This window comes from Camelus bactrianus, chromosome 10, assembly GCF_048773025.1.
Source record: "Camelus bactrianus isolate YW-2024 breed Bactrian camel chromosome 10, ASM4877302v1, whole genome shotgun sequence".
In the NCBI taxonomy this organism is placed as follows: Eukaryota; Metazoa; Chordata; class Mammalia; order Artiodactyla; family Camelidae; genus Camelus; species Camelus bactrianus.
In genome coordinates this window covers 36081598-36105980 of record NC_133548.1, presented here as the reverse complement: position 1 = coordinate 36105980, position 24383 = coordinate 36081598, and the positions used below count along the sequence as shown (strand labels likewise).

The 24383-nt window shown below is 36.4% G+C and overlaps 1 protein-coding gene across 1 annotated transcript in view; it reads right to left on the bottom strand.

The window, feature by feature from the left end:
* PIK3C2A (phosphatidylinositol-4-phosphate 3-kinase catalytic subunit type 2 alpha) overlaps positions 1 to 23816 on the bottom strand; it is an 88084-nt gene extending 64268 nt beyond the window's left edge. Inside the window, exons 1-2 of the mRNA XM_074372306.1 lie at positions 23666 to 23816; positions 938 to 2074 (exon numbers count right to left, since the gene is read on the bottom strand). Coding sequence (XP_074228407.1) covers positions 938 to 2008 — 1071 coding nt within the window. The 5' untranslated portion in view covers positions 2009 to 2074; positions 23666 to 23816. The remainder of the gene's footprint in view (positions 1 to 937; positions 2075 to 23665) is intronic.
* Positions 23817 to 24383: the final 567 nt, after the last annotated feature.

Below are 24383 nucleotides of genomic sequence, written 5' to 3'. Positions count from 1 at the left end.
GATTTTTCTGGATTCTGATCATGTCATCCAAAAAAATCTTCATCCTTTTTTCTTAACCTTCTTAATATCTGCTTCTCTCTCCCCAGACATCCAAAATGGCTTTTTAAAATCAACAATTCAACATAAATCCATCCAAACCATGCAATATTCGCTTCTCCTTCCCTAAATGATACTTGATTCTCAGTGCCTAAAGATAGCTAGGTGCTGATCTAATTAACTGAATGATAAAATTCACGTTAAGGTTGAGAATGAGCCTTAAACATTCCTAGAATCCACAGATATTATAAACGCAAAATACAAATCTTCAGTGGTGTACTACAAATGGAAAGGAAAAGTCTAAGCCCTGCTGCCTCTCTTCTGGGACAAGACATCCTGTCCCAGGCACCCTGACGTAATGTCTCCAGATAGTAAGACTCAGCAACTTTACCGCATAGACTGTAGTGCTGTTCTTCACTCTTATCAATATAGGTGTTAAAGAGGGTCCTTTAAACGGCTTTTCTCCCATCTCTCTGGGGTTTTCCTTCCTTCCTCCCTCATGGTTAGAACAACAAAACAGTAGACATGAGAACTTCTAAAATGGGGTTAAAAGCCAAAATTCCTTACCCTGAAAAATAAAGGCTATATGGAAGAGAAAGCAGGACCACATAAAATGAGTAGACACTGAGAGACAGATAAAAACTATCTTAAAATATCAGTGACAGTTGGATCCTTGTAGGTTTTTAAATGTATAATCCTAGAAAATACTAATAGCAAGCGATTTTTCGATTGGCCTAAACATTTAATCCTGTACCATATAATCTAGGATTCACACTATACTTAAGAATAAAGAAAATGATTCAAAATGAAAAATATTTCTTTTACCTAATAAATTATGTACACAAATACAAATTCTGTGTTATACTACTAGGTTTAAGACGTTAGTACGAAAAGACTATACCTGAGATATTTGGCCCTGGACTTTTGTAAGCTGAGTTGTTCGAATATTTAAAGACTGGCTTCTTGTTACTGTTGCCCCAGAAAGAGATTTTCCATTCAGCTTTCTTTCAAGGTGACAACTTGCTGGTGATCTCTCTTCAAGAAGAACAGCATCCCAAGGATCGTCTGCTAGCAAACCTGGTACATTTTTCTCTTCCTCATGGTCCAGTACCTCCACATTGTCCACCTTAGGCTTACTTAGAGGATCCAAGTCTAACCAGTCAAATTTACTGATATCTTCAGACTTTGGAGATACCTGAAGATTGCTGATTGTTGCTTTTGAATTTATCTCCAAATCAGTCCTTGCTTTTCCATTTTTTAAGAACTCTGATGTACTAGCTATTTTGTCAAACAGCTTTGCCATGTCAGGACTGACTACTGGACGATAGATAGGCAAGCTTCCTTGTGGATGAAAGGGTGTGGCGGGTGTCAAAGGATATGAAAAATATGGAGACTGTCCTGGAAGACTTAAATATATAGGTTCTGTGGATGGAAAAGTAGGCATTCTTGGATTGAAGCCATTTTGGAATGCAGTCTGTTTACTACTGTAACTTGACTGATAAATAGAAGGTAAAGTATAACTGGAAGGCCCAGATAATCCAGGTGGCCACTGTCCTCTCTGAACAGTAGGTCTAAGATAGAGCTGTGCTGAAAATGATGGGCTCAGAATAGGAGTAACTGGCAAAACAGGTGTTTTCCTAGTCTCAAAACTGTCATCCAGCAATAGTTTCTCAAGTTCAGCTTGGGTGAGTTTTTCTACATCAATATCTACTGCTCTTTTTTGGGTATCTGCTTCAGGAAACACCATGAGATCATAATCCTGTTTGTTATAAACTTGTGCTTTTTGTCTGGTGCCGTTTGACAACTCAAAGCCTCTCTGATTATCAGTCACTCGTCTGTCCTTTTGCAGTTTTGCTAAAGCCTCTGCTTCCATCTGTAATGCTTCTTCTTTGTCCACATCTTTTGTTCTTGTTGGTTCCGGATGCGAAGATGAGCACTGCTTAAATCCACTGTTGCTGGATATCTGAGCCATGTCCACTTAAAGGACAAAACCTTCCCCAATCTATTTTTTTTCTTGTAGCTTCCAAAATAGCAAAACCTATACATAAAAATAAACATAACACTCAATTAGACTTTTAAAGCACAAGTTTATTTCATTTGTAACCTAGTTCATATGATTTAGGATTTAATGCCACTTACAAATACACCACTAAAATAAAATGAACAGTTGGGGTAAATCTGGGTTAAGGAACACTTTTAAAACATCTTATACACTGTTGGGTTAACAGAGATGTTTCTACATACATGACTTTACCCCATTCCCTGACCTAATAGGAAAGCTAACACAGTAAATGAACTCAAGCAGCTTTCACTTCATCTGTCACAATGGCTGCTATTAACCAGTGGCACTTCTGGCAGAATTCTTAGCATGAAAGGGCTTAAGTGCTAGTCACATATTTTCAAGAGTTCAGACAGGGTTTACTGTTACGCAAACAGCAAGTCAAAACAGTTTAAATCTTTTGCTATTTGTTAAATTGCTCAAAAGCAAATTAGCAATAAATTCAGCACCTAGACAATACAATCAAGTAACTATTATTTTATCAAAACATCATATGAAAAACTGATTAAAGACTTGTAATAGTCCAGAAATTTTTACAAGGTATACTGTAACATATATTAGAAAAATAAGACAAAAGTGTTAAGTCTATAAGAAGCTGTAATGCTCTACTCAAAGGTCAAATTATGGCTGAATTTATCACTTCTATTTTGATTATATACAGTTAAATCAACAGCTAGTAATACTAAAATTTCTCCTTTTCAAATTGCTAAAATATCTATTCATAAACTAGAAGATAGTTTATTAAACTCTCTCATAGATCAGTTAATAAACATTTATATTCCTCTATTTAAAATAAACATTTAATTCACATCAAGATTATCCTATGAAGCAAGATGACCAATTAAAGGGTTAGTTATCTACTGTGTAACAAAGAACACATTTCCTGCTTCTAATCAATGATACAGGGATTAAATATGGGTTCTGGAGTCATACCACTTTGATTTATGAAGCTGTAAACCCTTGAACAAGTGAAAACTTTTCCATATGCCTTAGTTCACTAACTTTTAAAGTATGAAAAAGTACCTATCCCCTAAATTACAGAGGATTAAATGAAACAGTGTAACTTTAAGTGCCTATCAGTAACCTTAAGCATAAGCATTAAATGAATGGCATCTATTATTAATCTAATCTGGTTTGAGACAAATCTAGTTTGAATACCTGTTAATGCAAGAGAGCTCCTGTTTACATCCTTTTTTCTAATAGTGCTGATCTATAGTATGTGCTCAATAAATGCTTAATGAAAGGAGGTAGAGAAATGCTCAAAATAAAATCAAACTAATGTAACACAAATGAGAATCCTAAATGTTGAGGTAATACTAAATTTAAAAATTATTAATGATGAGGACATGAAGAAAGGGGTATTCAAGAAAAACTTTTTTTGCAATTCTTTTTACACAACTACAGTTGACTTTCTGAGGCATTTCACTGAAAAGTTATTCCAATTTTTCCCTTCTACTACCTAGTAGACTGCAAAACTAGGCATGGTGTACACTTAAAAGTTTGTACACTTCATTGCATGTAAACAATTTATCAAAAGAAAAAAACTACATACTGACTCTTGCTAAATATGCATGAAGTACCTAGAGGAAAATACTAATGTCTACAATTTATTTTGAAATGCATCCAAAAAATAAGAGAAATAACAGAGAAATGACAGATGGATAAGTACGTGATAAAGCAAGTACAGGAAAATGTTAATAGTAGAATCTAGGTGGTGGAATATAGGTATTCACTTTGAAATTCTTTCAATTTGGCCTCAAGACTGAAAATTTTCAGAATAAAATGTTGGATGGGGAGGAATGGGCACACATTCCTCCCATTCCAGTACACACTTCCCTTTGCAATGTGACTTTGTTGCTCCTCCCATAAACAGGTGTGTCTAGTTCTCTACTTGATCTGAGCTGGCCTTGTGACTTGCTTTGACCAACAGAATGTGAAAGAAGTGGCACTGTGGGAGTTCTAAGCCTATCATAAGAGGCCTTACTGCTTCATCTCTTCCTTTCCTGAGTGCAGTCACTGCCATGTGAATGCTCACAGAGGATAAGAGAGCACAAAGAGAGAGAGGTTCAGCCAACAGCCAGCATCAACCACCAAATATGTGAGTGCAGCCACCATCCTAGATCATCCATCCACAGCTGAGATGACCACAGTCACATGAGTGACCCATGGCAAGACCAGCAGAAGAAGCCACCCAGCCTGAATTCAAGCCAAACTGCTAACCTACAAAATCATTTTGGAATGATCTGTTACATAGCAACAGGCAACTGATAAACCTTTTCTTCTTACTTTTAGAAAACAAAACTGAAGTCATTTACCTCTTTAACAGCAAATTCGTTTTAACCTCCACAGTCACTGCCACTATCTTCCTTCACCTGGCCTCAGAGAATGAAGTGTTCCCTTTTTCCTTTCTAAAGATGCCTTTCCACTTATATCTTTAATCCCTGAATTTCCCTTCTTCATCAATGATTGCCTCTTTTGCATTATTAATTTCTCCCTTACTTGTTACCGCTCCTCTGCCATAAAAATGCTCAAGTTTTCTCCATACTGAGGGGAAAAAAATCTTAACATTCCCCTTTAGGCTCCAGCAGCTTTTATTTTAATTTTCTTCTTTCACTGCCAAACTTCTCAAATGAATGACCTAGAAAGTTTTTTCTTTACCCAGTCTGCCTTGGAAAACTCTACTTGTCCTTCAGGGCCCAATTCAAATACTGTCTCCTATCTGAAGCTTTTCTTAAGGAGCTTCTATCAGAATTCATTTTTTTTTAAAACTCAACTAAAGTTAATCATCTTTATTTTTGTAGATGTTATGCTGTTTTTGCCTACTCAGCATCCTTTCTTCTGGTAGTAGAATATATAACTTCCTTTTTGGAAACTATTTATCTCCCTTTTGTTCTACCTACTTCAAATTAGGTTGGACCATCCTTCTCCCTTCCCTCACCCTATCTCCACCCCCAACACCCCTGAAGATCCAAGTCTGGCCATCAGAGTTAACTACAGTATTTCTAGAACTATTTGGAAAGGAAGCTTATCATTGCAGTTGCTAAGCTGACTGGATGTAAGTCTGACACTGTTTTGTCTGTCTTTGCCACCACTTGACAGGATACCGCCTGAGAATGAATCCAAGCCAGAAGAAAACTAAGATAAATGAAATGAGGTGGATTCTAGATATTACATTAAACATGGATCCAACCCATGTGCAAGGCCAGTCTTTTCATTTATGTAAGCCAATAAATCCCCCTTCTTGCTTAAGCCAGTTTAAAATTATTTTCTGCCAATGAAAACCCAAGAGTATTTTTGATTTAACACAGAATCTGTAACCTGTATGTCTACCCAAAAGACTAGAATAAGCTTCTTTAGTGCAGAAGTCAACTTTGTTCGTTTTTTTCCTCCACATTTAAAAGCATCCTGCTTAATAAATATGGAATCTAGTTGAATGAACATGTGTTTTACAAGAAGGAATGAGGGCTAGTAGAGTGTCTTAGAGAAGGGATTTCAGATGGCACAAGAGTACGGACATATGATGCGAGAAATGAATCAACTGTTATTACCTGTTACTGAACAACACAACACATTGACTATTTTTCACAAAATCAAGTGGATTAAAACAAAACATTTTCCTAAAAGATAAAGATAATGAACTGCAATTCATCTTCCACAAGCATAATGCTAATTTGTAATTTAAGTATTCTCCTGGCTACCATATTTTACTAATGATAGTGAAAGGGGGCAGGACCCTGTGGGCCTCCCTGATACAAATCCTTTCTGTTGTCCATTTCTCTTTTGTGGGAAGTAGGCTTCATGAAGCCTCCTTGACCTTCCCTGAGTTTCAAAGGGTAGATTCAAACAGTTGCTAGTCAGGGAAGGAAGGGAATGCAGTAACAAGGGAGGAACAGTCCTAGGGCAGGGTCCTGGTTCTTCCTCAAGGAATATATATAATAATAACTTTAATATCTTCTGCAGGAACTAAGCCTCCCAACACCTGCCTCTTGTTTATGGCTGAGCAGAAAGTGCAGAAAGGTTTGAGGGGGAACACTGGGTCTGGCATTCTGATTAAAAGCAACCTTTTTTGGTTACCAAGGCTGTTGCTTCCAGGATTATACCCCTGGCCCCTCCCTTGACTAGAAACCAATTACTCTTATCTAAGTCTCAGGAGGCAGCTGCAATAAGAAACAAGAACTGGTTAGAACCAACAGAGCCCAAGATGATGGAGGATTCATCTTCCAGTGGACCTTGAGCTTCATTATAAGCTGACTGTAATGTATTAGCATGCTAAATGATACACCCAGCGCCAAGGCAGAAGACAATTGCCATGGCAACAACCAGAAAAGCCTGTACAAAGAATGATTGGCTCCATCATACCTGGAAGAAGGACATGACAGCAGAAGCCTCTCATAAAAATCCATGTGGTCTGAGCCCCAGCTGAGCCAGAGCTGCCTCTACTGGCCATCCTGGCTGACAGCTCCCTGCTGTAGTGCTTTTTCCTCTCTCAAGCGCTTTCCTTCCTTTTCCCCTTCTGAGCAACAAAGTGGCTGTTCACTTTGTTTCTCTGCCTCTGCTGTGCGAATTCTTTCACAATCGGTGGCAAGGACCCACACTTTGGTGGGCTTCCTAATTTAGGGGTCCCTCTATCCACTAACAATAGGATATTTTTGTCAAAGGGGAATCTGGAATTTTTTAAAGTGCATCTGAGATACACTTAATTCAATGGAGAACAGACTCTTATTCCAAGTATTTCAAATTAATATTATCTTTTACTTATTGACTAAGGTATAAAATTAATAGGTTAAAATATATTTTAACAATATTTTAATATCATCAATTCATTTGTTTGCTCTATCCCTAATTCCAACCCAAAGCAGTATATGCTAATGTAAATTCGACTCTAAGCAGTAACAGATGTCTGTTAGCAGCTAAATCACCATATTTTAGTTTTCCAAAAGATTATTATGCATGTATACTCAAATGATAACAAAAGACTTAACAGGTTGTCCAAAAGTAACCCTGTGCTTCAGCTATTTTTCTAAGGCTGCTGCACTGACATACTCCATTAATTTTCAAAAATAAACTTCACTTGATGACAAACATTTAGCAGGAAATAACTTCCAACATGCTAATTCAAAATGAAAACTTCAGTACTAATGTTCCCCTAATTCAAGCTGGGAAGGACAATATAACTTGTTTTTGAATGATGATTGTATATCATCTGCCAAAAATTTCCCAAGATAAAGTAACCCAGTGCAGATCACAAGGCTGTAGCTACTTTAAAATTCTTCAAAAGAGGGCAATTAAACTATTCAGCTAAACCCTTGGATACCGTTTACAGACCCAAATGAATTAATTTAAAAGCTCTTGGCTTCTTTTGACGTTCATTTACAATTTAAATTTAAATCTCAAAAAATAAAATAAAACAAAACAAGTTAGTCCTGTTACCCATTTAAATGTTTTCTGATCTTAAAATTCAAGATACCTAGAAAATGGAGAAACAATTATTTGAGTTCAATAATACAAACATTCTCCTTTAAAATCAAAATTAATCTCAAAGAAAAATAAATTATGGTAGCTCCCTGGAATTGAATATTATGCCACTATTAAAAATAAAATTATGAAGACTGCAGTAAAACAGCTGTTAAAACTGTAGAAAAATCTATATACCTCTATTTATGCAAAGACCTATAATAAGTAGTTACTATTATTATCCCTAGTACACAAATGAAGAAATTTAAGCACATCAGTTATATAATCTGCCCAAGCTCATAGCAGCTAGCAAGTGGTGAAATCAGGACTCAAATCTAGGCAGTGCTAACTCACTAGGATATATTTTCATGTTAACAGTTATCTGGAGTCAGTAAGTGTCTAGACATATCTTATCCTTTATAAATACCAACTTTCTTCCCCAATCCTAGAGTTCTTTCTTTCTGCAGTAATAAATTATTTCTTTTAATTCTATCATGAACTAATTAATACTGCTATTTAGCTGTAACATGTACCAATTTATTACCACCAGCTCAGTAGCAAATTTATAATTTTATTGAGGGCACAAATTCTTATTTTATTCATCCTCTACTCTCAAATTTCTACTATAGCTGTTGAATGAAAGCACCATTGACTACAAAACTCAAGACACCATTCTTTTTATCAAAAAGAAGCACAAATTCTAAAACCAAAAACAGACTAAAGGAGTCATTTATTACTAATTCAACTAAAATGGGAAAATCATGTGGTTGAGTTTAGAATAAACAAGTGGTGGAAGAAAAATTATCTTTAAAACTAGGAGGGCTAGAGATGGCACCAGAAAACTAAAAATGGGAGATGCTTCATTTGTGCTTAAAAAAAAAAAAAAACAACTCCATTACAGAAGATAACCTTCTTCTATCTTTACTGATTCATGAAGGGGAAAAACACTCGTGACCAAAAAAACAAACCAAAAATACCCCAAGTACTTTGGTATTAGGCACTATACAAATTTTTGCAAAAGACAAAAAAGAAGAATGCCCAGGTGTTGGATTAGGTTAGAATAGCATTATTCAACAGAAACAGAACGCAAGTCACATACGGAATTAAAAGTTTTTACAGCTACATTAATAAAAAAGAAACAGATGAAATTAATTTTAATAATAAACTTTACCTAGTCCAGTATATCCAAAATAGTATCATTTCAATAGATAATCAATATAACAATATGAATTGGATACTTTACTTTCATTTTTTTATACTAAGTATTCAAAATCTGGTATATATTTTACACTTACCACGTTTCAACTTAGACTAGCCACATATCAAGTGCTCAACAGCCAAAGGACAACAAGTCAGTGGACAACACAAGGTTATGATTTATGAGAAAAGGAACAAAAAACATGTGAACAAGCATTATTATCTTCTAGATGGTAAGGAAAAATTTATCTTCCCCAAAGTTACCTCTCCTCTCAAGTCAATAAAATATCTCAACTGCCAATTAGTTATTTTTCAGGAGAATAAAACTTTATTTTTTTAAGTTCCATAGCTGATATATGGCCTTTTAACTCAGGCCAGTTTTTATCATCCTTTGTAATTTTTTTGTATTTTCAAAGTTTATAATTTCCAATTAATCTTTTATAATTAGAAAACGGTTAACATTTCATAGAGAAATGTGTTTACAATTGACCACATAGGATAAATTAGAAAATGATTAAATATTTAAGTATAAAAAAATAGAATCATAAAGCCAAAAGAAAATATTGAGTCCCTATGTAACCTCCAGCATAAAGAAGGCTGCCATAATATGATTCAAAACCTACAAGCCATGAGAGAATATTCAAGGACATAAGCATTTAAAAAAATAACTTTTGTTTGGCAAACAAGCACCACTAAATTTATTCATTTCTTCAATAGTCACTGGGTGTATACCATGCACCAGGCACTGTTCTAGGTGCTGAAAAGTAAAGTAAAATAACTATTAGAAATGTCAACGGAAAAACAATAAACTGGGGAAAATATTTGCTATTCATATCACAGAGAAAGAGCTAATTTTACTAATACATAATATAAAGCCTGTAAAGAGAAACAACCCTATGGAAAAAATGGACAAAGAGTTGGAATAAGAAGTTCACAAAAAGTAAAGATGCTTAGCTTTACTCATATTGAGGCAATAGCAATTTAAAAATTATACTAAATCTAACTGTATACCAAATTGATAATGAACACACAGAGAAAGGTAAAAAATGTTCATCATACAAAAATTTGTTAGATACATAAAACAGTAGATAAAGGAAAATTTATAGCTTTATATGATGTTAGAAAAGTGGAAAGGTTGAAAACTTAATGAACTAAGCATCCATCTCATGAAAGTAGAAAAATAACAGCAAAATAAAAGTATTAGGAAGGGAAAAAAGACCACAGAAGAAATTAGTGGCATAGGAAACATACAACAGAGAAGGTGCACAAAACTGAAAGCTGGGTCTTTTAAAAATATTAATAAGATACCTGGTGATGCTGATCAAGAAAAAATAATTAAGTAATAAACAATATCAAGAATTAAAAAAGGACATCCAACAGATGTCACAGACATTAGAAAGATAATAAGGATATTAATTTTAAAATATAGACAAATTCCTAGAAGATAGTAACTTACTAAAACTGACTTAAACAGAATTATAAAGTTGAATAATCTTATAACCATTAAAGAAACTGAATTAGCAGCCAAAAATATTTTCCTCGAAGAAAACTGCAGGGCCAGATGGCTTCCCTGGCTTCATAAAATAAAAAATATCTACCTTCCACAAACCCTTTCAGAGGACAGACAAGAAAGTACATTTCCCAAACATTTTATGAAGTGACTATTACTTTTGATAACAAAACCGGGCAAGGATGAGACAAGAAAATTACAAGCCAATCTTACTCACAAACACCAACACAAAAAGTTCTAAACAAAGTAACAGCAAATCAAACTTAGTAGTAAAAATAAAATGCAATTTACCACATGGAATAATTAAAGAATTCAACAGGAAAAGTATGTTTTCACCTCAATAGGTATTCTTAGCCAACTATGAATAGAAGGGGAAGTTCCTTATTTGACAAGAAGTATCATCAAAAATCATACTTAATTGTAAAACCTTGAAAGCTCTGACCATGAACCTCCCCTCTGACCATGAACAAACACCATGATGCCCACCACCACTTCTATTCAACATTTTATAGACTCCTAGACAGAAAAGCAAGAAAAAGAAAAAAGAGGGTAGGTTCAAACAGGAAAACACAAAACATTATTTACTGATAAAGTAAAAAGTCCAAAGAATATGCAGGTAATTAATAGAATTACCTGCCAGAGTTTAGCAAGGTTGCTGGCTATGATACTTTAATACAGAAATTAATTGTATTTCTATATTCCTGCAATGAATGATTAGAAAAAGCAGTTTTCAAAAAATACTTACAATAACATTCACATACATGAAACCCACCAACTAACTAATAATACATGTAATAAAAAGTTGCAGGGGAAATTATAAAAGTTTACTGACAAATACTGTCTATTTCAATGTAATGGATATTTTTCCATGTTTACAGATTTGAAGACAATTTTATGCAGATGTCACCTCTCTTGAAATAAATCTATAGGTTCAATGCAATCCCAATCAAAATTCAAACAGATTCTTAAGATAAAATTTGGCAAGGTGATTCTAAAATTTATACAGTAACCAAAAGGGCCAAAATAGCCAAGACCCTCTTGAAAAAGAACAAGGTAGGAGGACTTGCTCTACCCAATAAAAATTTATTAAAATGCTAACTTTACTTAGGATAGTATGGTATTTATGCAAGAGATAAGTCTAGAGAACATGTTAAGAGCCCAGAAATAGACACACACCTACACAGACAGCTGATTTAAGACAAAAGTGGCATCTCAGAGCACAGAAAGAAGTGTCATTTCAATAAATGGTGCTAGAACAAATGGAGGGACTCCTCCTTCACTCCTTAAGCAAAAATCAACTCAAAGCAAGCCCAAGCCAAACACCTAACTGTGAAAGGAACTATAAAGTCTTTAGAATCAGAGAAAGGAAAAATTTCTTAAATAAGATATATAAAACACTAATCATATGAAGAAAATAATAAATTTGACTATAGTAAAATCCAGAACTTTTATTCATCAAGAGACACCAAAGAGAACAATAAAAACAAGCCACAGGAAGGAAGATATTTTTATCATGTAACCAAAGGACTCAAATCCTGGGTAAATAACTCCTACAAATTAAAAAGAAAAACAATCAAAGAAAAATGGGCAAAAACAAGAACTTCACAAAAATGAAATCCAATGGCCAATAAATATATGAAAAAAAGCTCAAACTAATTAGTTATCAGGCAAATGCATATTAAAACCTCAGTGAGATACCACTACACACATGTAATCCTGGGGGTAAAATATTAAATCTTACAATACTAAGTAATAACAAGAATATGAAGATCTTGGGTTCCCGGGATCCCACCTCAGGTTTGATAACTTGACAGTAAGAGTCACAGAACACAGGGAAACAGCTTACTATTACCAGTTTACCATAAAAAGTATACAAATCAGGAAGAAGCAATGAAAGAGATGTATAAGGCAAGGTTGGGGGTGGGGAAATGTGTGGAGTTTCCACGGCCTCTCTAGAAGTACGACCATCCCCAGCACCGCAATGTGTTCACTAACCTGGAAGCTTCTCAACCCCATCATTTAAGAATTTTTATGGAGCTTTCATTACATAGACATGGTTGATTAAATCACTGGCCACTAATTAGCTCAGTCTCTAGCTCCTCTCCCCTCCCCAGAGGTCAAGAGGTGGGGCTGAAAGTTCCAACTCTATGATCAAGCCTTGGGTCTTCCTGGCAACCAGCCCTCATCCAGAAACTACCTGGGGATCCCAAACAGTAGTCATCTCACTAGCATAAAAAAAGACTTAATGCTCTAGAGATTCCAAGGGTTGTAGGAGTTGCAGGAACTTGACAGGAACTGGGGACAAAGAATAAATATTTATTTTTTATTATACTGCAGTTCATTCAGTGGAATTCTGCACATCAATGCCAATGAACAAATTCAAGCTATAAAAAATAAAACTTAGAAACATAATGTTAAGAAAATGGAGAGACAAAAATACACACAATGATTCCATTCAAAAACATGTAAAACTAAATATTGTTTAAGAGCGCTTACACAACAGAAAAACTTCAAAGGAAAGGATTATCAAAAGTTAGGATAGTGGTTACTCACGGGGAGGAAGAGACAGACAGATAAGGGAGAAGTTCACTGGGGACTTCTGGAATACCAGCAATGTTCTAGTTCCTAACCTAGCAAATGGTTACACAAGTGCTTGTTTTGGAATAACTTATTAAATAATCATACATGCTTTAGGCACTTCTCTGTGTTATTTCACAATAAAAAAGAATCCACTCCCCACATATTTTAAATATCACATTTTCACATCTATTATTATACATGGTATGTGAAAAATAACAAAAACACCTGCATTACTACTACTACATACTAATATAGTATGGTATTTATGCAAGAGATAAGTCTTAAGAATTTTTTTCTTACCCACGTGTGGCAAATTACGTGAACACAAGAACTTCAACTTTCTAGTGATGCCATAAAAATAATACAAGTTCTAAGAGCTACACTGTCCCTTTTCATTTGCCTAAATCAAGGACACTGTCCTAACTCATTAAGGGATATGTGGATAGGGTAAGATTGTAAAAGAAAAGAAACAAAGTATAAAATATGGCTTCTCAAATTCTTACCATCTGTGAATCACTTACTGTGCACAGCACATAAGATGATCATTTATGTAAAAAATATTTACTGCATTTAAAAATACAAGTAAAACATTTAAAAATGAATAGTAAGATACTCCAGTGAGATGAGTCTATATTCTCACCATTGTATGTATATCCAGTAAATTTATTTTCCTTCTTATTTGAATTAAATTAGAAAATTTTAATTCAATTATAGCTTGTCAGGAAGGTAGCAATGTTTGGTGGTGGCTCTGTGAGATAGTTATGGATATGTACATAAAATCTTACAAGCTCTACCTTCAAATATTTCTGAATTTGAGCATTTCTTCATTGTATTCCTGCTACCATCCTAGACCAAGCAACCATCACCTCTTGCCTAGATTAGAGAAATATCCTCCCAATCTGTCTCCGCTACCCCTCTATCCTGTACCTTCTAACTATTATCAGCACAGCAGCCAGAGGGACATTGAAAAAGATCTTCTCACCCCTCTGCTCAGAATTTCCAACAGCTCCTATTTCACTCAAAGAAAAAGTAAAATCTTTACAATAGTCCACTAGGCACTTTAATATCTGGTCCCTCTATTTCCTCTCTCCTGTAAGTCTCCTCTCTGCCCTGTCACACTAGCCTCCTTGTTCCTCAAATACTCAGAGCCTTTGCTCTCTGTTCCCTATGTCTGGACTGTTCTTCCCCTGGATAGCTGAATGGCTCACTCTCTCCAAGTCTTCACTGAGAAGGTAACATCTGAGTAAAGTCCTCCCTGACAACACAACTTTCTCTAACTTCACTGCCTATGCACTTAACTTATTTTCTTCTTAGCAATGTAGTACCATCCAATATACTGTGTATTTTACTTATTTTATTGCTTAACTTTCCCCACTAGACTATAAATTTAATGAAGCTAGAATTTATCTGTCAAGTTCACTTTTATATCTTCAGCACCCAGAACAGTCTTGGAATAAGCAGGAAGTAGTTCTTTACTGTAGAGTGTCTTCAGTATTCTGTAACATGTTCAAGAGTACACAAAACTATACTCAAAATGAATACTTTAACCTAAGAGCTACAACATTTTTAATCCACTACTGTTGCACTGATTTTTATTTAAAGTTCTTGGAAATCATCTTAAATGTGCCAAATAATAAACCATTAACTTCTTTCTCTGAGAGAAGAAAATCAATGTGTACACTGTGTACATATTTTCAGAACTGTTCTTCAGAGCCACATAGCTTTTTAGCCAGAGTGAAACACATTACTATTTCAAGTACTTGTGGGAAATACAATTCATGTCTGCTTGCTGATTGAAAGTACTGGCCTTGGGTATAACAGAGCAAGTTGGCTAGAGATGAATCTTTAGTTATCTATTTAAAACTAAAGACCTGAAAGTCATGAAAGAGGTTGATATGGCACTGGGATAACATGTAGAATGAAGAGAGAAAAAGAGATCTTGAGGGCCACAAAACAAAAGGTCAAAGGAAAATAACAGAAAAGTGTGAGGACTGCTATCAGAGAAATAAGGGAATAGAGTGTCCTAAAAAGGAGTTGGTCAGTATTGTTAGAAACTACTGAGATGACATAGGATGAAAACTCAAAAAACTCCAGATTTAAGAGCTCATTTGTGATCATTTTAAGAACTTTTTTGAGATATAATTAACCTATAAAATTCACCCACTTAAAGCATACAATTTAGTTGTTTTTAATATATTCAGAGTTGTGTGACCACCACCACTACCAGATTTCAGAACATTCTCATCACTCCCCAAAGTAACTCTACCCATTAGCAGTCACTCCTCATTTCCTCTCCCCTCCAACCCTTATTAGTGATTTAGAGAAGTAATAAGGAATTACAAGTAACAAGAGCATATTCTTTGACAGTGAAGAGAATTAAGAGAAGTAGGTAGATAGAATAGAAGAGATAGGTAGATAGGATGAGGTGTCAGGAATGGCTGTTTAAAATGAAAAAGGCCTTAAATATGTGGTAGGTTGAACAGAAGGATTCAGTGCACAAAGACTGAAAGGCACAAGATTTAGGAGATAAATTCTAGCTCAGATACTGGGTACAGTTGAGTAAGACAGAATCAGAAGCATAGATAGAAGGTCTGACTTGGAAAGGAAGAGACACCTTAGGAGACTGAGGTGATAGAGGTTAAGGAACTAAAAGTGAAGGACTGGAAGGAACCAACGGTGGAAAGCAGATTTACTTTTCACTATCTTAACTTTGGTAGAGTTGTAAATATTTCATCATTTGCAAGCTTTACTGTTTTAAAACAAAGGTGATAAGTAATAGAGGGATTTTCTCTTCTTATCAGGATATGCAAAGTGGCAAGAGACTGTCATTCTCACCCCAACAATGAAAAACAAGTCAAATAAGCTAAAAAACAAAAAGTTTTTAAGACATCAGAGAGCAGAGGACACAAAAATCCAATGAATTAAATTGCAGAAAATGATAAACCCTTCATAGGAGAAGCAGGCCCATCCCTACTCTCAGCCTGACACAGCAGGAAGAGGAGGAATGCACTGTATCCTGGCATAAGGGGGAGTAAGTCAGACTTTCAATAACCACATGTAGGCTAGCATGAAAGATCAGAATTCTGAGGAGGAGTAGAGGTATGACTGAGTGGTCTAAAGTGCTGGATTAAGAATTACAAGGAATCCCAGACATGGAACAAGTCTGTACCCATCCACCAACTCTTTCCCATGATTTACACTGTTCAAAGATCTCAATTTGCTCTGCAGAAAACAGACAGAAGAAAAACAAAAATGGAAACCAATTAATAAATAACTAAAATGGTTTAGGAAAGAATCAGTAATGACTTGAATTAGGATGACAGCAACGGAAATGTTAAGTGGTTTGATTTAAACAAGCAAACAAAAATGGTAAGTTTAGACAGTAAATGAAAAGGGAGAAAATCAGTAATATGACAGAGAATAATTTAGTTGGGGGGATACTATTTTTAATAGTGGAGTAAGGGGAAAAATGAAATTGGAGCCATGATCTGGGCATAAAAAAAGAGTCATCGGAAAAAGATAAGAGCCTTCCCAAGGTTCTTCACAACTGTAAAGATGGATTCTAGCCTGGCTCCCGCATTCCTTAACCTCTGTACCACACTTATACAACTGTGCTTTGCCCCACTACAATAAGCAATTAATAAAGGGCTTAATTTTCCTATTCTGACAAAAAGCAATGGCTACACTGTAGTCTAGTAAGCACTAGCAGTCATTAGACCACCTTCATCCTTTAGGAGCAACATTCTTAACATTAAGAGATCACAACCAAAGCATTCATCCAAAACAACTTTCTATATCTACATATGTGTATCACTGTATGTGTTTGAGAGGGGGACAAAGAGGAGGGATACTGTCACAGCAAGAGGTTCCTGTTCAAACACATTTTACTGACAAAGCAGTTTTCAATCTAACCCAGAATCCCAACAGTAGTGCTGCTCTGTGAAGATAATTACTGAACTTTGGACTATTTTACTGTTCATTCATTTAACATGAATCATTAAAAATACTCTGACATTACCCCAATTTCAACATGACAAAAAACAGTAAGCTTTTGTGCTGTTATGGTATATGCCTCCATTTTCAACATGGCTTAAGGCAGAAAAAAATTAAACTGGATTGCAACTAAGAACCCCCAAATAGGGAATAATAATGAAAACCTGACATGAATACGGCTGGAAATCTTCTCTCAAACTTCATCAGTTTCTATAGCTAACAAAATTTTATTTTCACATGACATCAATTGCATGAAATTGATAGTTTTGTACAACAATAGTGATAACAAAGGGAAAAATGAAGTAGTAACAAGACGTGAGCTCAAATATCCGACCTTTCTCTTATTAACTGTGTAATCCTAAATAAGCTACTTAATCTCCCTTTGTCTTAGTTTTCTCATCTGTAAAACATAGGTATTTCACAGTGTTGTCAGGGTAAATAAAATAATATACATATAAAGCCTCATATATAACAGTCATTAAAAAATACATATATTACCTCTGTTCAGTTGTTGGAACAACCATCAGCATGTTCCTATCATTAAAAAAGGCAGCTTATTGCCAATAAGCACATGAAAACATCATTATTCATTAAGGAAATGAAAATGAAAACCACAATGACATACCACTTCACATCTACTAGAATGGCTATAATTTTAAAAAAGGAAAATAAAAAGCAGTAACAAAGATGTAGAGAAATTAGAACACTTTTATACTCATATTTTGCAAAAGGGAATATAATGGTGCAGCCACTTTTTTAAACTTTTTTTTTTACTGAAGTATAGTTGATGTACAATACTATATAAGTTACAGGTGTACAATATAGTGATTCACAATTTCTTAAAGGTTATATTCCATTTATAGTTAGATTGGCTATATTCCCTGTGTATATCCTTGTAGCTTTTTTATACATAAGAGTTTGTACCTCTTAATCCCTACTCCAGATTTGTTCCTCCCTCTTCCCTAGCCCCACTGGTAACCCTAATTTGTTCTCTATATCTGTGTCTTTTGTTGTTACATTCACTAGGTTGCTGTATTTTTCAGATTCCACATATAAGTGATATCATATAGTATTTGTCCTTCTCTGTCTGACTGTCATATTTCACTTAGCACAATACTCTCCAAGTCCATCTACGATGTTGCAAATAGGAAAATTTTTCTTCCTTTTTATGGCTGAGTATTCCATTGTGTGTGTGTGTGTGTGTGTGTGTGTGTGTGTGTGATATATATATATCACATCTTCTTTATCTATTCATCTATCAATGGACACAGGTTGCTTCCATATCTTGCCAATTGTAAATAATGCTGCTATGAACACTGGAGTGCATGTATTTTTTCAAAGTAGTGGTTTTGTTTCTCTAGGATATATCCAGGTGGAATTGCTGGGTCATATGCTATTGGTGCAGCCACTTTGGAAAACACTTTGGTGTTTCCTCAAAAAATTAAACATAAAATTACCATATGACCCAGCAATTCCACTCCTAGATATATACCCAAAAGAATTAAAAACAGGCACTTACATACCTATAAAAATGCTCCCAGCAGCATTATTCACAGCAGCCAACATGTGGCAACAATCCAAGTGTCCAACAAGTGGATATACAAAATGCAGTATATTATATACAGTAGAATATTATTCAGCCATAAAAAGAACTAAAGTTCTGATATGTGCTACAACAGGTATGAAAACATTGTGCACAGTTAAAAAAAACTAGACACAGAAGAATGAATACTGCATGATTACAATTATACAAAATATCTAGAATTAAGTAAACTCACAGAGACAGAAAGAAGATTAGTGATTACCGGGGCCTGGGAAGAAGGGGAATGGGGAGTTACTGCTTAAAGGGTACAGAATTTGGGGTGATGAAAAATTTTGGAAATAATGGTGATGGTTGCATAACACTGTCACTAAATTGTTCACTTAAAAATGGTTAAAATGGCAAATTCTGCTATATATAATTTACAATAAAAGTCACTAGAAGGTCATCATCTTCACAGAAACCTTCACACAATTTCCACACAAAAAACTTAATTCTAGAATCTTGTGTTTTTGACAATTAGCAAATACAGTTTACATACATAAAAAAATAATAGAAGAAACCAGGTCCAGAGTTTATGGGAATTCTCTGTACTATCTTAACGATTTTTCTGTAAACTAAAACTATTCTAAAAATTAACTTGCTTTTTAAGGGCTTATTGAATCTCAAAATATTATGCCAAGTAAAAAAGCCAGACTCAGAAAGCTATATATACTGTACGATGCCAATTTATGTGGCATTCTGGGAAGGCAAAACTACAGGAATAAAAAAAGAAAAAATCAGTTGTTGCTAGAGACTGGAAGGTGAGTGGAAAAGACTGATTACAAGGGGCATAAGGACACTTTCAGGAGTGGATGTAATTATTCCATATCTTAATTGTGGTGGTGGCAGTTACACATTGCCAGTAGTTGTCATAATTTAGAGTGCTGAACACCTAAAACAGATACATTTTACTAAAAGTAAATTATACATCTATAAACCTGACTCAAAAAAAAAAAAAATCCTAAACAGCTAGTGTCATATCATGCATTTTAATACAGGCAGAATTCCAGTCTGATAAATGTCATCATGAGATCTAGTCAGATGAAACCATGCTATATTCCCTGAAGCCAAAGAGCACTTTTCCCAACTCAGCACTGTAGTCTAAAAACACTTACACGTTAAACTAAAAAGAGGTGTTAGAACAGTTATAAATTACATTATGAACACATAAAGTGACCTGATAAATCAATTTGGCTATGGCTACTCTGCCACTATGGTTTTGTTTACAGGTAATTAAATCTCCTTCACAGTTTATCTGGGAGGAACAATACATGCTTTGCATAACTTTCAAAACTGCAAATAAAATATTTGCATCAATGTCCATGTTCTTTTCCTACCTCACCAGAAGGTAAGTACCTCTTACCTTTGATTTCCTTCTATTGTTTCCCCCCATTTTCCCCACCCTTTTACCTACAAAGAGGACTGTACCTTTGCTTTTTCCTCTCTTTACACAGTAGAACTTTAACAATACTTAACGTCTTCCTGCTTCTATTGGCATTTTCTGAAGGTAAACTGCCAATTTCAGTCTTTATAGGGAAAAAAATTTTAAATGACCTGTTTTAATTAGGATTTTCCATTCTGCAAATTTTTTAACCAATTTTCCTTTATGAACACTGTCTATTCTTTTCTCTCCTCATAGTAAAATTCCTTATCAAATTTCTGCTCATTTCACAACAGGAGCTAATATTACTCTACTACTCATTTATAGCTAACAACCTCTTTTTCTGTACTCTTAACCATGTTTTCCACACTACTCATGACACAAGTTCATAGCATTTGCTAAGACTTCCTGAATCATCCAAATAATATAAAAGTTTTGACCACTGCCCTCAAATTCTTTATTGCAGATGTCTTTTTATTCTCATCTCCTACTTGACTTCTGTCTTGTCTTTATCTTTTTAAATAAGACTTGCAAATCCTTCCTTAAAGCTATACTTTATTTTCCCTTACCTAAGTTTCCACAAGTTGTTTCCTGTACACTGAATTACCTGTCCTTGACACCTCATCACCTTCTTTCTACAATAAGTTTAAGATCTAAACTCTACTCACAAATAAAAATTCTTGCCTAATTAACTCTCATCTATTTTAAATGAAACTATAACATCCCTTACATTTTTTCTCTAGGCTTAGCATTGTAAGACACTAGAAGTTCAAGCAATACGTCTAATATATTATGCTAAACAAATCACAATTTCACTGGGCCTCAATTTCTTCTTCAAGAAAACAAGAAAAATACCTGCCCTATTTACTTCACAGAGAATAAGGTCGGGGGGGGGGGTGACAGGGAAGCATGAGTAACTCTATAACCAACAATCAATACAAATATAAGGATAGTATTTACTTTATCACTGTTAGTCACAGTTATCATGACTAAAATAAGCCTCTGGTGGTCTCTCTGAACAACCTGAAAGATATCCTACAGCAATATTGTTTCCAGGTATGACCATAACTCCAATCAGAAGAGCATCATTTGTGAATACTATCAAAATGACTAGAAATTATAAATTACTAGTAATACATTTCTCATAATAGTTGCTTCTTCTTTTCAAGCAGGAATCCAAGATAAAAAAGCAGAATTTTCGTACTCTAGATCTGCCATTGTCCAAAATGGTAGGTACTAACCACAGGCAGCTACTGGGTGCTGGACAAGTGGCTAGTCCGAAGTAATACATGCTGTAAGTGTAAAATGCACACCAGATTCCAAAGATTTACCAAGAAAATGTAAAATACCTTATATATGTGGCTGTCATTTAATATTTCTACTGGACAGCATGATTTAGATGTTGTCCCACTCTTGAATGGGAAAAAAACAAGATAACCAGATATATTAAACATCTTGCTTAGTATCTCATTGCTTGGTAGTATCATAGCAGAGTCTAGAAGCTGATCACCTCTATCCCACCCTCATTAATAAAAGAATTCATCCTTTAAGACTCAGTTTGAGCTTCACTGTCCTCATCAGATGCATTCACTCCCTCTTCATCTTCCAGCCCAGATGATCACATCCTATTTAGTACTTTGGATCCACCCTCCTTATATACCCATATTACCATACTGTTACAATTTGTGTCTGTCTCCCCAGATGGACTAGAGAACTTCTTGAGGACAAGCACCATCTCATTCACTTTTCTATCCCTGGAACCACTGCAGTATCAGGCACCCTTGCAGGCCCTCTGAAAGCAACAAGATCTTTCTTAGGGTCAACTCTAAGCCTTACTCAGGTACAATTAACAAATCAAGTCACTGTACTATGTAAATGAATTGCACTAAAACATTCACCTTTATCATTTACCTGCCTTAAATTCCTTTTGGAATGTGTCAAATACAATAAAATGGATAACTTATTTTATCAAAGCAACACAAGTTACAGAGCATTTTAAAAAAAAAGTGCTTTGCACTGCTGCTCTGAAAAGTTTGGTCTGATGCTGATAAGAACTCTGAACTCTTGGGAAATTGAACACTCTTGGTTAGGTATAAGTTCATTTATTCAATGTGCTTACTAAGTGCAAAAACACTGAGCTAGATTAAAGAAGGATTCCTGGACATTGGAATTATGCAGCAATCTTCAATTAATTGAAAATTTTAGAATCATTTATGGCAGAAGGGAGAAAAAAAAGAATCATAAGCTTAATATATAGGTAATTACATAGTATTGAATTCCTAAAATACAAGCATGTGAACTTTTATATTCCACGAAACAAAAAGTTGTGAAACCTATGAATGACAATAAAATATATTGCTTCCCAAGAAAAACTGCAAGCAACATGTATATGAAACAAATCGCAACAGAGATTTTCATAAGAAAAACTTGTTTTAGAATCTATTAATTTAGGCAAAATTACCTGAAGCAGCTCTATATGTGCTTTGTTCCTATATAAAATCACTCCTGAATTAAGCTTGAGTTAAATAATTTAGTCATAATGCTTTACCGTACTCAATAGTAAACAAGCAGTTATCTTCCACTGTATAAACCTCAACTAAGGCCCTTCGGTCTAATGTGCTACTATGAGTAAAAGCATCAACCCCCAACTCTGGCAGAACTGCTAAGAGGTGTCTTCTGTGCAGACTTAACCACAAGCCAAGGAGGCAAAGGTTACAAAGTCTCTCCTGGAATCAGTGTTTCTGGACCTCCCTACAGCCTCCGCCACTTTTTACACTACATCTTCACCACTCTTCTAAGAATAGCTTTCTTTTTTCTGCATCTCTTGTAATCTGTGCCTTTGCTGCTCCAAAGTAATACACAATTTTCCCAGCAGAACTTTTCTGCCTGACACCCACCTGAAGAAATTTTAGGATACTTCTTTAATAAGCAATCTTGTTCGAAGGGGAAGGCCTCCTTCCTCGCACTCAATTTAACACCCACTGTTTAAGATAAAAATATAATTACAAACTGAACCTCTATCAGGCTAATATAGGGAAAGAACTACCACGCTCTTTCTTCCATGTTCTTTATCTCCAGACTTTACTCCTGACTTACTTTTCTCCTTCCTCATTTCCCTCCTCAATCCCTGCTCCCCCCGGAAAAAAAATTCCACAGCTGGAGAACCTCGTTTTTAAAGCCAAACCACTGAGTGAGGAAAATAGTTATGTGCTTTTTTTCTTTATTTATTGTTCCGCCGTTACTCAAGAAGAGTTAAGCAAACATTTTTAATCTGACCGCTCTCCCAGAAAGATGATGCGCTAAATACACAGTGAAATAATTCTGTCTTCCTGAAGCAAGTGGATTCGCGGCAAAAAGGAAACTGGGGTGGGGAACGGGAGGAGAGAAAAAAGATCATTAGCCCCAAAGCCGGAGATGGGACTAGGAGGTGAAAAGAAAGGGCGGTGGGGAGCATTAACTGAGAAGAGCAACACACACACTTTCCAGACTCTTTAACAATTCAACAAGAGAACAGGACCGGCCACTGCGGCTTCAGCCGGGTCCCGAGAACAAGGGGGTGGCTTCCCCTCCCTCTTTGAGACAAAACTAAGTCCCAGGCGCTCCCCCCTCGCCCCAGACAAGAGGGTCCTGGTGGGGGCGCAGGCACCTTTGGCGGGGCAGCTTGCAATAGCCTGGATGGAAGCAAGGCCTGGAGGGAGGTTGAATCGGACTGGGGGCAGCGCCAAGAGTACGGGATGGAGGGTCAGAAGCGGGCACTCGGGGGATTAGGGGCCGCGGCAAGACACTCTCCCATCCCAGGATCCCTAGGGCCCCTCGCCCCCTTTGCAGCGCAGGGTCCTAGTTCCGGCCCCTGACGCTACCACCGCTCCTCACCTCACGCTGCCTGAGCCTCTGCCGCCACCACAACCCAAGTCACAACAGCTGCCACAGTCCGAGCCATTTTCCCCGCAGCCGCCTCAGCCGCCGCCGAGAGATTCGGCAGACTCTGCGGCCAGCCAAGCATAGACGTCACTTCCGGCCGGGAAGCACCGCCTTCCCCGCCCAGGCTTCTCGCGAATTGGCTGGCGAAGACGGCCTACCTGAGGTAGGGGGCGGGGCTTGGGCGCGTCTCTTCAGGCTCTAGCTGGGGTAGGCGGGGACCGAGTCCGGCTTTCCCAGAAGAATTCTTAGCTGGCTCTGGACGTCTCTCCGTGCTGCCCCAGACCTGGGGAGGGGGCCTCCGGGGACCCCAGCCGGCCACCTCTCCCGCCTGGCGTCCGAAGTCCCACCAACCACCGAACTGCTCTATTGTTCCCGTGCCCTCTCCTGGGACTCTGCACTCGCCTCCATCCGGGCTGCAGCTCCCAGATTCGTGGTTTTCGCCCCAGGCCGGGCGGAGATAAGTTTGTGATTGGAAGACTGAAAGGAACAGGCAAGGTATAAAATCGGTCACTCCTACCCGCGTTTACTGAGTCCTCGCAGTGGATCAGGTGCTGCGGGATGCGTGATTAGCCGCCCGCCCATCACGTGGATTGTGTAAAGTGCTTTCACATCAGTGTCTCATTTAATTCTCGTAACAGCCAGGTGAGGAAGATAGCTGAGTAATAACTCA